This window comes from Pecten maximus, chromosome 3, assembly GCF_902652985.1.
Source record: "Pecten maximus chromosome 3, xPecMax1.1, whole genome shotgun sequence".
NCBI lineage: Eukaryota > Metazoa > Mollusca > Bivalvia > Pectinida > Pectinidae > Pecten > Pecten maximus.
Window position 1 is genome coordinate 34,358,087 of NC_047017.1, and position 14,246 is coordinate 34,372,332.

At 35.9% G+C, this 14,246-nt stretch overlaps 2 protein-coding genes across 2 annotated transcripts in view; both read right to left on the minus strand.

Moving 5' to 3' along the window:
* Nucleotides 1-1,225: 1,225 nt before the first annotated feature.
* On the minus strand, nt 1,226-1,828 carry LOC117322731 (clumping factor B-like). The gene has a single exon (XM_033877669.1). It carries the CDS (start codon nt 1,826-1,828, stop codon nt 1,226-1,228), a length of 603 nt encoding a protein of 200 aa, XP_033733560.1.
* A 3,742-nt stretch (nt 1,829-5,570) lies between these two features.
* The window catches only part of LOC117322732, a 29,298-nt gene continuing 20,622 nt past the window's right edge, over nt 5,571-14,246 (minus strand). Inside the window, exons 3-4 of the mRNA XM_033877670.1 lie at nt 9,102-9,219; nt 5,571-5,733 (exon numbers count right to left, since the gene is read on the minus strand). Coding sequence (XP_033733561.1) covers nt 5,617-5,733; nt 9,102-9,219 — 235 coding nt within the window. The 3' untranslated portion in view covers nt 5,571-5,616. The remainder of the gene's footprint in view (nt 5,734-9,101; nt 9,220-14,246) is intronic.

Genomic DNA, 14,246 nt, shown 5'->3' on the forward strand with positions numbered 1-14,246 from the left:
CCCCTCTAGTTCTCCGATGTTGTAAAGTTGGAAGATTTAGTCTCTAGGCGTTCCTCATTATGTAAGGTTTTTGAGTCCCGGAATAAGTTTTGATGCCTTTCTTTGAAAAATTACATTTTTGACGGCGCAAGGGCAAATAAAAGCTGTTCCATGGAGTTAAAAAAAGCTGTGTCACCTTGATATGAATTTAATTTAGACATGTATATCAAGTAACAGAACAAGGTCTTGGCTGCCAAGGTGACTTGTTATCAGTTAAAGGGAATTAACCCTTACATCATTCAGCCAGTACATTATTGACGCCGAATGATATGACTGGCACACCCCAAACGTTACCAGTGGAATGGAATTAACCCTTACACATCCAATGTGAAACGGTTGTCATTTGGCGCCGAATGTAATATTGTTTGATATTATACACGACATGTATGACACACCCCATCATGGCCCATGCATCTGAAGAATGTTATAGGGTATGTTTATAATACACAATGTGTTTTACAGGACACAGTACGGAGTAGTATGTTTATAATACACAATGTGTTTTACAGGACACAGTACGGAGTACAATGAAACACCATCGAGTCAGAGTAAGGGGATACCCGTCTTGTTATTATTTACCTACCTAATTCCACTGTTTGTCAGTGTTCAGGCTTCGTTTAGTCTTCCGTTTTAGTCGGCAGCACCACGTGCACAATGGCAACGTCCTTGGTCTGCTTACAGTCCGAACATATCTCGGAGGCCTCCATAGTAGCTGAGTCACAATAGGCCTTACACGGTTACAGCTACGCATATTACCCAACACCCGACAAAACACAATACCAATTGTCCGATTGGCGCATGCGTCACAGTCGTGTTTGACTAACCATATTTTTTTTCTTTTTGTTAAAATTATTTAGTTAATTCTGCATAAAAAAATAGACTCTAATAACATTCCCAGGGATCAGACAATATGTACAGTTTGTGATAAATATGAAGTTGAGGACGAAGTTCATTTTGTATTACTTTGTCCTCCATATGCTGATTTTAACAAGAACATACATTGCATAAATGCTGGACTCTAGTCCTATCTACAGTGTATTATTGCTACCATGTTAGGTCAAAACTGACCCAAATACATTTTTAATCATTTCATGTATTGTAACTTGCCCCTGTGCACACACCTCTCTCTTTTCGCAATATTTCGAATTTATTGGTATGGGCATTCTCTTGGCCCTTTATTGGACCGTTAAATCTCCATCAAATACTGGCGGCGCAAACCGCATCTTCCCGTCCTCTGTCTTGGCGTCTCAATATCCGTTTTCTCTTGTAATACGGCGGTAACTCCAACAAAAAAATCACCCATCTCAACATCTGTATTCATCATTTCATCTGTCTCAACATCTGTATTCATCATTTCATCCGTCTCAACATCTGTATTCATCATTTCATCTGTCTCAACATCTGTATTCATCATTTCATCTGTCTCAACATCTGTATTCATCATTTCATCTGTCTCAACATCTGTATTCATCATTTCATCCGTCTCAACATCTGTATTCATAATTTCATCCGTCTCAACATCTGTATTCATCATTTCATCCGTCTCAACATCTGTATTCATAATTTCATCCGTCTCAACATCTGTATTCATCATTTCATCCGTCTCAACACCTGTATTCATCATTTTATCTGTCTCAACATCTGTATTCATCATTTCATCCGTCTCAACATCCGTATTCATCATTTCACCCATTTCGTACGTTTTTACAGTCCGAGAAACAGATAGAGAATGCAACCCATCAAACACATTTAGTTCATTCTCAATGTTCTCACATACATGTGACGGCATTAGGTCGTCTAAATCGTAGGGGCATGTATAGTCTTATATTAAAAAAAAATAGCCTGAAATACCTATATATAAGACAAGGGAAGCATCTCATCGCCATTGAAATTCTGACCTATTTTTTTCAAACTTATTTTTTCGGTACAAAATCTCAACCTACCTACATAATCCTACTACTGATCTCTTCAGAAGACTTCAATCTATCGGTTCATATGTATTTTATATATGTAACATTAATCGGAGTAGTTGAAATCCAACTCTAATCGGGGACATGGCTACAAAACTTACAGCATCCAATAGGGCCTGTGGGACACACGACCTTCACCTCTTGCGGAGCCCCTCGGCTGATACCATTGCCGCTATGAGAAGCTCGCGTAAAGTCGAATAACAACCGTTCCGGAGTTATAGGCACCGACCATTTAACTTTGGGGTCATCATTGTTTTAATATCTAATACATAATTATATATTCAAAACTATTGTGTGAAATATATTCTTACAATAGCATAATAAAAGTGATTGTGATGTATTCAATTGTTGTTTTGTTTCAATCTGCATATACAACAGCTAATATTGCTTTATTTTATTTTACTTATTGATCACACCAAAAACACTTAATTATCTCCCTTTACTAAGTGTACAATCAAGATATTTTGCTGATATTTGACATACATTAGATCTGTATCCTTCTTATGAATTAAAAGATGGACTGCTGTATAGGATGAATGATCAAATTTGATAAACTTATATAGATAGCAACGGATGATGAAATCACTAATATTAACGAACACTTATTTTCCAAACGAATGAAATATTCACAATGTCATTTGAAAATTAGAAAAAAAAAATGGAAAGGTTCAAAATGGAAACAAAATATCAGAGTTATTAAACTTTGAATAACGGATATGAAAAAAAAAATTGTTGCAGAAATGTTTTGACAAAAAAAAGGTTTACCTTTCATTCTATGAAGAAAAAAACTATTTACCACTGCGCTGAGTTTGGAAAAAAATTGACCCTGATAAAAATCCATGCCCCACGAAACAGTTCTTCTCCAAACAGAAAAAGTTGGGTAGCCAGTGATAATGCTGACTGGTTCATTTAATGCATCACATATCTAAACTGTACAGGTTTTTGTTCATATCATTAAACATTTTGTGCACATCATTTGATTTGGTTAACATTTCGAAAATTCCTCTTAATGTGTTTTATATCAGCATATTGTAGATCGATTTGAATTACAGTTGTATCTCACGAAGTCTTTAACTGTTCAATTTAAAAATATCCTTACTAAATTTAGGATACAAGCACACGATCTAAGTGTTGAATCTGGTAGATACCAAGGTATTCCCCGAGCCCACTGTGTTTACAGCTGTGTTATGTAATAGAAGAGAAGTTGAATATGAAACCCATTTTTATCATTATGTCCAGTTTATTCAGAGTTGAGAAGTTTGTACATCAAGCCGTATTTTTATCGGCGCCCATCTGTATTAAAGTTAATTGAAATATTTGCAGGTAAAAATGTCAAAACTTTAAGATACAGTAAATACCTAATTGATACTTCGTCCAAAAGAATATCTTCTCAATAACTGAATTGGGTAGGCCAACATTTGTCAAGTGTCGTTGTTTTGTTTGCTTTAGAGAGCGTGTTATATACATGTGTGTGATGGTTTGAATTATAATTATATCGGTTGGGTTCTCCGCCTTCTTGTTAAAATGAATTGTAATGTACGTTTATTGTATCATGTGAATAATATGTGTTACATTCGGAAATAAACTGAATTGAATTGTTGGTTAAAATTTGAGATCGAGGATGATCATAAAATGTACATTCCATTAAACAATGATACTCAGTTTCTACTTCATCATGACGTAATTTACATAGCCTGCTATTTACACTCATCTGTTTAAGAATGATAATTACGTTTCCGTGAAGGTTTTGAAAATTATCATATTTGATTACAACGAAAAACTATGAGCGTTAAATATATGTATACATGTATATATGTATTATTGTAACAGGTGATCAATAACCCTCCAGCCTCGCGCCTGTAACATGGAAACAAATGACAGTGGTTTCGGTAATAACATAGAATAAAAAACATCGATTGGCACTAACATAACAGACTGGTATGATAGTTACGACAGGGATTCTGAACAAGAGTACCGCGAACGGTACATAATACGCCCGCCATGAAAATCGACCCACAGTTTATTTGAAGGAAAGAATCAACTATAAGCATGCACAATTGAGTGTGAAAAAGGAATATTAGTGGCGCAACGTTAGTACGTGATTATAACATGCAGGTATAAGAGTATACATGCAGATGTGCAATGAAATGATTGTTTGTACAAGCTGAAATGGAATAAAATCAATTGTTGTTGGATACAGTGTGGTTACCTTTATTTACCGAGATATATCCAAATGGCTTTGTGTGGGGAAGTAGTAAACTTCAAGAATGATTCGCAAACCACGACCTTGAAATTTGACTTGTCTCCAGAACTTGCAAGGAACAACTGTATGCAGTTTCATCGAAATCAATTCAGTACTTTGACGGGAAACCTCCGAACAAAGAAAGTTATACAAGATTTCTAAAAATAGTAACAGTGACCTAGATTCACAAACCACGACCTTGAAATTCGACTCGTCTCCAGAACTTGTTGCAAGGAACACTTGTATGAAGTTTCATTGAAATTAATTCAGAACTTTGACGGGAAATCTCCGGACAATGTAAATGTTGACGGACGAACGGACGAACGGACGGATGGACAGGGTGACGCCAATATACGCCCCCGCCTTCGCGGCGGTATAAAAATCGTCGAGATATAATCAACGCAGCGACCAATACGACTAGACAGTTTGTTCCGACATTTGAAATGTTACCAGCAATCTCAGCAATGTTGCCTTTGATAATGATAATTTCTCCACGACGAAATGTGTGTCCAAAATGTTACAGGACACGGACTGTTATGTCATTGATGTTATAATAGAACACAAACTAAGTAATTGCTCGCCACAATATACAATACTAATTCCGTAAATGGAATCCATTGGAAATTCAGCGTGCGTCCATTGAACGATGTTAAGAATACATAAATGTAATTGTATAGCAGCTACTGAAGTATATGGAGACAACTTTTAGGGGCCGAGGTGAACTAGTGGTTAAGGTGTTCCGACAATTTATCACTAGTCTTTCACCTCCGGGTTGCGAATTCGAAACCCACGTGGGGCAGTTGCCTGGTACTGACCGTAGGCCGGTGGGTTTTCTCCGGGTACTCCGGCTTTCCTCCACATCCAAAACCAGGCACATTAATATGAACTTCGTTAACTCGAACTCGGAAAACTCGAATACTTCGCTTAACTCGAAGTACTTCGTCACTCCCGGCCGAATTCTCTCTTCATCCTAACATATACATAACCTCTATCTGACGTTGACGCGGATGACACATACACACGGGCTGTTCTCCAAACATAAACACAGTGATTGTTCCCAATTACAATTTCACTTTCGTCTGGTAAAAGAAGCGATCTGTTTGGATATAAAACAGTATAGGTATCGTAATCATATATTCATCTATTTAGTATTAATAAATGTACCAGAATTTGTTTCAAATGTGTTTGTTAAATTCTTATCATTCCAAGATACTGGACAGGAGCGAACATTGGCGTCGTCGGCAGGATAAACTTTCATTTATTAGTATCTCCTGTATCTAGTTGGAAAAGAAAAGAATATCAAAAACAAACACTGAAAATATTGTTTGGTCATTTTTAATCAAATAATGGATGACTCAGGTGAAATTATAATCCAAAATAGACAAAGGTCTTGCTCTCCCAATTTTGGTGTAATAGATCAAATTGATTCTCCTCAAAGATACCAAGCCTCAGATAACCAAACATCAGATATGAGTCCTCCATCTGAAAATATAAATAATACTGGACTATCAAGAGCTATAAATCAAATAGGTAGTAGACTTGATAATCAATGTTCAAACAGATCTACTTTGGTAAGTTATTTGAGCCACCAATCACCTGTTAATGGTTCAAATAGAAATAAAAACCACACGGCATCAAGGCTTATACAAAGACATGAACCCATGCATGAACACCGAAACGTAAACAGATCTTTTGCAAAACTAAAACCTCAAAATTATGATGGGAATGAAGATTTTGAAGAATATCTTTCCCAATTTGAGATCATTGCTGATATCAGTCATTGGGGATTATAGGGAAAAGTCTTTATATCTAGCAGGCTCACTTGGTGGAAATGCTAGGGCTATCCTTACAGAGTTAAGTCCTCTTGATAGACAAGATTTTGATTCTCTGGTCTATTGAACGCTCAGAAATGTTTCGGGCAAGACTCCACACCAGAACAAGAGGTAAAGATGAAACTCTGTCAGAATTAGCTCAATCCATCTGCAAACTGACTAAACAAGCTTACCCTACTGCTGATTCTTCACTTACAAACATTCTGGCATTAGATCAATTTATTAATTCTATCGCCGAGTCTGATATAAGACTGAGAATAAGGGAACTTAGACCTAAAACATCAATGAAGCAAAAACCTATGCTGTTAGACTCGAAACACATATATTGGCCGATAAGCAAAGGGGGGAAATATGTTCATGTTAACCAAAGGTCTGTTTACCAAACTCAAAGCTCAGTCTCCACCACAGTATATTGAAACTGATGGTGAACAAGTAAGTGTTGGTGCACTAACTAGAAGTATTCTTTCACTGGAAAGAATTACTAAACAATAAATGACTACCTTGGGTCACAATGATAGACCTCAACAAAGTCAAAATAGACAAAGAAATGTCTGGAATGGAAATAGTCAACAAATGAACCAAAACCAATCCCACAAAACTCAAACCGGGAACTAGAAAAATCAATCAAGGGGAGATAATCGATAGCAGGGTAAACCCCAAAGGCCACATTATCAAAACCAATAAGGTGGTCTGAATCAAAATCAGAGACCAATCTTTTAGTCAGCCTAGATAGTCTATGGGCGAACTTGATTCTGACGTGCCGGTGTGCCGGTGGGAAGGCGGGAAGGCGGTAAAATTACTTGATTGTGTCCCGAAAATGCGCGCGCAATTTCGGCACTTGCCGATCGGCGTAAATTCCTGCCGGTTTGAAAGCACCGGCACACCGGCAAACAAGATGGCGACGTGTTCAACCGAAAGATTAGATTAAGTGAGAAATTAAAGAATTTCAACTTGTTTTGATCCAGTCAGGCTACTTTAGTCATATATACATTTGTATGTTCTGCAGCGTTCGATGTTTACAATGCTTTTGAAATTTGTTTATTCATATATAAATATATCAAATAAATAAAAAAATTAATATGTTTTGGTCTATGTAGGCCATATTGCAACTGAGCCGCTTTGCTTGAATGTACGTGCCGTCGGCAAGCTCAAAACCGGCAAACGGCACAAACGGCAAGCCCTAATGGATATACTAACCAGAGACAAGGGGGACAACTTTCCAATGATTCAGTAACACAGAATCATATAACGTACGACCAGTACCTATGTACTCAAGCACAAATCAATCCACTGATCAAAATGGTCAGGGAAACTTTTAAAGGCTGAGTTCGAGGGTCAGACGTTAGTGTCATCCCAGGTAGGACCCAATAATATTACAATAGGCAGTTTGACTAATAATAAAGATGGATTGTGTGTTCCCATTAAAACTGGAACACTATATATTAATAATGCTGAGGGAATAAAATATTTGAAACTGAAAAAAAAAGAAAAAAGAACTGGAACACTCAGATTACCTTTGTTTGTAGATACTGGTGCCTCGGTCACCATTTTATGTAAAGAGTATATGAAAAAAGTTAGACCCTGTTAATAACATAGCAGTACAACCAATATCATTAAACATGATAACTGCAACAGGGGAAAGGAAACCATTTATTGGAAAACGTTGTTTAGAAATTATCTAAATGATCAAAAGTTGAGACATGAGTTTCTCATTGCTGGATTACTGATCCCATATTTAGACAGGAAATGGCAATAGAGGAACCAACATCCGGCATGGTGATATGAAACACCAGGTGTTGTTAGCTAAAGCTGTTGTAGACCCTAGTTTGGGCACAGTGCCATTGAGGATTCTAAATATGAAAGATGAAAACTGTAAATTATACAGAAATTCAGTTGTGGCTACACTAGATGTGGCAAGCCAAATTACTGATATACCCCCAGTATCAGCTTGTGTGAATGAAGTCAATGTAGGGAAAAATAACCCTCATGATATTGAACTACCTGAACACCTTACCCATTTATTTCAAGAGTCTTCCACCAATCTCAAGCATAATGGGAAGGAAGCATTGGAATCTCTCTTACATGAATTTCAAGATTCATTTTCCAATTCACCGATGACATTGGTCTAGCTGATTTGGGTGAACATAAAATCAACATAGGGACGCACCCTCCCATCAAACAACCACCAAGACGAGTACCTATATCTCATGTAGAACAAGGTGAGAAGGAAATAGAGTCTATGGTCAAGAAAAATGTTGTAGAAAAACCTTAAAGTAGCTGGAGTTCACCTATTGTCTTAGTTAAAAAGTAAGACAATACTATATGTTTCTGTATTGATTACAGAAAACTCAATGAAGTTACTGTCAAGGACAGTCACCCTTTTCCCAGAATAGATGCGACTCTAGATGCCCTAGGTGGTTTTACATGGTTTTTCAACCTTAGACCTCAAAAGTTGCTACTGGTAGAGGAAAGTTAAACCTGAGCATAGAAATCGTCCAGAGTTCAGTATTCCAGGGTAAGGACTTTTCATTACAATGCCATTTGGTTTATGTAATGCCCCCGCTACTTTCGAGAGAAAATTTACAACTCCCAACAAGAAAGCAAAAGCACCTCTGCAAAAACATAATGTGGGAGCACCTATTGAAGGATTTGCCGTGTATGTACTTGTACCATTACCCATAAGTAAAAAGGGTAATTCATATCTCTTGGTTGTAGGTGATTACTTCACCAAGTGGGTTGAAGCTATTCCTATGAGGAGTCAAAAAGCGTGTACAATTGCGCAAAAATTAGCTGAAAGAGCAATCACCATATTTGGAATTCCTATGGAATTACATTCTGATCAAGGTCCAGCTTTTGAGAGCGAAGGTTTCAAATAAATGTGCCATATTCTCTGCATCGAGAAAACACGAACTACACCATACAGACCTCAATCTGATGGAATGATAGAACGTATAAATTAAAAACATGCTCTCAGCATTTGTAGATGAAAATAAAAAGGATTCGGACGAACACAAATACCCTCTGATGATGGCGTATAGATCTGCAATCCATGAATCTACAGGTCTCTTCCCTTTTGAAATGGTCTTCGGGTGCCAAGTCAATTTGCCAGTTGATCTCATACTGGTACGTGTTAAACCTGTAAATCAAACACAAGAATTAGCATCAGAGTATGCTTATACACTTGCAAAATCGATTGAAACAATACACAATTAGGCACGAAATAAATTAAACCTCTCAGCTTCAAACATGGTCAAAGAATACAGTAAAAAGATACACAAACACCTGTATGAGCCAAATGACGCTGTCTGGTTATATAATCCCAAATTTAAAGGGCTGGGGAAAAATTACCTGCCCTTGGCAAGAACCGTACCTGATAACACAAAGAATAAATGATGTGTTAAACAGAATAAAGAAAGGCCCAAAATGTAAAGTTAAGGTGGTTCATCATGACTTCCTCATACAAGTGACATAATAAGCCCCAATGGTCATAAAATGATAGAGAGTTTATGGTTTTGTCTTGTTAAAATTTACCACTTATAATTACTCTGGGTTCTTAATTGGTCTTTTCAGGTCAAAAGGTACTTCTGTGGCGTATGTGAAAACGTTGAGTCACCCCTAGCACAGTCACATGGAACGCCATATGACGGGGCAACATTGAAATTTCGCATTCATGTGCCAGGATTGTAAAAGGTTAATTATCGACCTGCAATAAAGCACAGTTGCAATGCCCCTATCCTCCCCATGAAACGCTCCAATATGGGCCAAAGGAACAGCAGGAATTCAGGGATTTCCAAGCTTCTAGAAAAGACGAAGGTAAAGTAGTTATGAGACAGCAGCGTGAGCGTACAGAGAGAACTTTAAAGAACTTTAAAAGAAGTGCAGCCAAGTTTCTAGAAGAAGCCCATACAACAAAAACAGAAAAAAAGAGCAGTGATAAACATTACCCCTAGTAATACTGTATCTACATGTTCCACAGATTCAGCAACTCAGAAAGAACCCAAAAAGAACCCCAGCAGAATTCCTATTAGAAGGGAATCGTTCAAAACCAAAGCGGCGCAGGCGTCATCCTCCTCATCCTCATCTGCTCCATCTTCACCGACTTAATATTGGAGGAGATAGGTTCGAGCCCAGCCAAATCACACTAAAGCTGATCCATCTTCTGTCTTCTCTACAATGGTGTCCACATACATAGAACACAGACATAGAACACAAACATAGGTCACGTACATAAACACGTACATAGACCACGTACATAGAAGACAAGAACACGTATATAGAACACGTACATTTTACGGATACATAGACGCCTGTGTCCAAGTGTCCAAATCTTCTTGCAACATCTTCGATTAACAGTTCAATATACCCACACGCACATTAAATGGCGCTCTAGTTTGTTTGTTTTCAAGTCTGACAGCAAAATGAGGACAACCATTATATAAGTCTGGGCCCAAACAAATGTTGCTTTCAACACTCATTACATTATATTAAAACTATATTTAATAAAAAAACAAATCATATGTTAGATACATTAGCACCATACAGCTGTTTCGTCTTTCGGGGACGGTGATGTTAGGGACATCACACAGCTTTTTCGTACTTCTAGGACTTGTCAGTGATGTTAGGGACATCATACAGCTATTTGTCCTTCAGTGACTCGTCAGTAGTGTTAGGGACAACATACAGCTATTTCGACCTTATATGACTCGTCTGTGATGCTAGGTACCTAACGTGGTCATAGGAAGTGATCAAAAATATAAATGGGAAAAAACAAATGACAAAATCTAGATGGAGAGATGCAAATACCAAAAATGTTAATCGATTTCATGATTATACATATATTAAATTTTAAAAAGAACGTTTTGCATATGTGTATATTCTAAAACGTGTCTCTTTTCCAAACTGATTTTGTAGAAATTAGTCTCCGGCGTATCCAGACAATAAAATGCTATTTGAAAATCTTGGATTTTAATGTGACGGGTTTTTAATGTGAAGAGGTCAAAAATAACAATAAAGAGATATGATTTGCCCATTTGATGTTCAAAACGAAAGTATAGACCATACAGGACAAACGAACGTTTGTATTCAACTTTCTATATTCAAGATTATTTTGATAATGCACCATATGACTACTAGTATTATGATAACATAAGTACTAGTATTTTTATAATATAACTACTAGTATTTTGATGATATGACTACTAATATGACTACTAGTATTTTGATAATATGACTACTAGTATTTTGACACCTGGTCTCGTTACAAAACCGATACAATTTATGTAACATTCAGAAAGTCACGTTTAGTTACGCTTGGAAATTGGGTTATTTCTGTTAGTCAAGTTGACAAGAGTTACCTCCCGTCTCACAGCAAGTAAGGATTATTTTGTTTATCAAGCGTTACCTCTCTCCCAACACATCAAAACCAGAGTTCCCTGTCTCCCAACAGCTTTTTCTACATCAGAACAAGAGTTACCTCTCCCAACAACATTTTACTACATCAAAAAAAAGTTACCTCTCCCAACAGTTTTTTACTACATCAGAACAAGAGTTACCTGTCTCCCAACAGTTTTTTACTACATCAGAACAAGAGTTACCTCTCCCAACAGTTTTTTACTACATCAGAACAAGAGTTACCTGTCTCCCAACAGCTTTTTCTACATCAGAACAAGAGTTACCTATCTCCCAACAGCTTTTTACAACATCAGAACAAGAGTTACCTCTCTCCCAACAACTTTTACTACATCAGAACAAGAGTTACCTCTTTCCCAACAGTTTTTTTACTACATCAGAACAAGAATTACATCTCCCAACAGCTTTTTACAACATCAAAACAAGAGTTACCTGTCTCCCAACAGCTTTTTACTTCATCAGAACAAGAGTTACCTCTCCCAACAGTTTTTTACTACATCAGAACAAGAGTTACCTGTCTCCCAACAGCTTTTTCTACATCAGAACAAGAGTTACCTATCTCCCAACAGCTTTTTCTACATCAGAACAAGAGTTACCTGTCTCCCAACAGCTTTTTACTACATCAGAACAAGAGTTACCTCTCCCAACAACTTTTACAACATCAAAACAAGAGTTACCTCTCTTCGTACAACTTAATTTGATAAGTATAGATTTTTGTGTTGGAGTTAACACTTTATACTAACATTTAAAACATTTGGCAAACAGAGGGGGCACAGTTTGCTTCCATGGGGATGCAAGTATTCTGCTGGAAGATCTGCTCACCAAACTCAAAACAAAATGTTGTCGATCTGAAATCCAGTCAGTCGTATGAAAATAATTCTAAATAATTAGTAATATCGCTATGTATCAATTAATATATATTGTAACTAAAGCTAAAAATGAATAAATAGATAAATAAATAAACAAGAGATAAAAATAAAACGTTTTGTTTTATAATTGTTTTATAATCATATTTCCGAAACTAGAGTCGAGAGAACACCTGTCTGCAACTGATAAGATATCAAAATAAAGAGTAACAGCCTCATCAACCAAAATACATACGGCGGCCGCTATAATGTCTCCGGTCACCATGTCTGACCTCATGTCGCGCAGGTAAGTAGGATATCTTTTAGCAGTCTTAGATTCATAAAATCTATTAAATTTCTAGATCATCCTAATTTATATATTTTTTGGAAAACACTGAATGTTTAGAGAATAGTGTCTCGTCTAAATAAATCATTAATCTTAGTATAAGGGTGTCGAGTAATGCTATAGAGCAAAATGATGACATGAACATTACTTTAAGACTTGAAGATACATTGAAACACAAGTGGTCCTCATATTCAAAGATTCCTTGTATTCATTGTTATGTACACATGTATTGTTTCTGCGTTGTGTTTACTCTCCTACCCAAAGAGCGCGATGAGGATGTTTCCGTTAGGTCTAATCACCAGGACTCGGATATCTCGGGCTGGTATTGATAAATTAAAACTAAGACTATAATGAAGTATGTACTATAGGGACGCTTTTTTACTGAGAATATAATCAATAGGGAAATTGAAACTTTCCGTGTATAATTTCATCGTTATGTACTCAAATTTTATCTGATTTTATCAAAGTATGTAAGATATCGAATATGAATGAAATCTCGTAACTAATTGTCAGATTTGAAAGATATTTATATTTTTTCTATGAAGATATCATATAGTATATAAGACATATCATCTATTATACATGTATATCTTATTAAGTATATTTACATAAATGTATAATGACGATGTGATATATTTTCTATATGTATTGACGATGTGATATGTTTTCTATATGTATTGACGATGTGATATATTTTCTATATGTATTGACGATGTGATATATTTTCTATATGTAATGACGATGTGATATATTTTCTGTGTATTGACGATGTGATATATTTTCTATATGTATTGAGGATGTGATATATTTTCTGTGTATTGACGATGTGATATATTTTCTATATGTATTGACGATGTGATATATTTTCTATATGTATTGACGATGTGATATATTTTCTGTGTATTGACGATGTGATATATTTTCTATATGTATTGACGATGTGATATATTTTCTATATGTATTGAGGATGTGATATATTTTCTGTGTATTGACGATGTGATATATTTTCTATATGTATTGACGATGTGATATATTTTCTATATGTATTGACGATGTGATATATTTTCTGTGTATTGACGATGTGATATATTTTCTATATGTATTGACGATGTGATATATTTTCTATATGTATTGACGATGTGATATATTTTCTGTGTATTGATGATGTGATATATTTTCTATATGTATTGGAGATGTGATATATTTTCTATATGTATTGACGATGTGATATATTTTCTGTGTATTGACGATGTGATATATTTTCTATATGTATTGACGATGTGATATATTTTCTATGTGTATTGACGATGTGATATATTTTCTGTGTATTGACGATGTGATATATTTTCTGTGTATTGACGATGTGATATATTTTCTGTGTATTGACGATGTGATATATTTTCTGTGTATTGACGATGTGATATATTTTCTTTGTATTGACGATGTGATATATTTTCTGTGTATTGACGATGTGATATATTTTCTGTGTATTGACGATGTGATATATTTTACATGTTTATTGAGATGTTTATATTTTCTTTGTGTATTGACGATGTGATATGT

Coding starts and splice junctions, on each gene's coding strand:
- LOC117322731 (XM_033877669.1), bottom strand. CDS start 1,828: ATGCCGTCACATGTATGTGAGAACATTGAGAATGAACTAAATGTGTTT.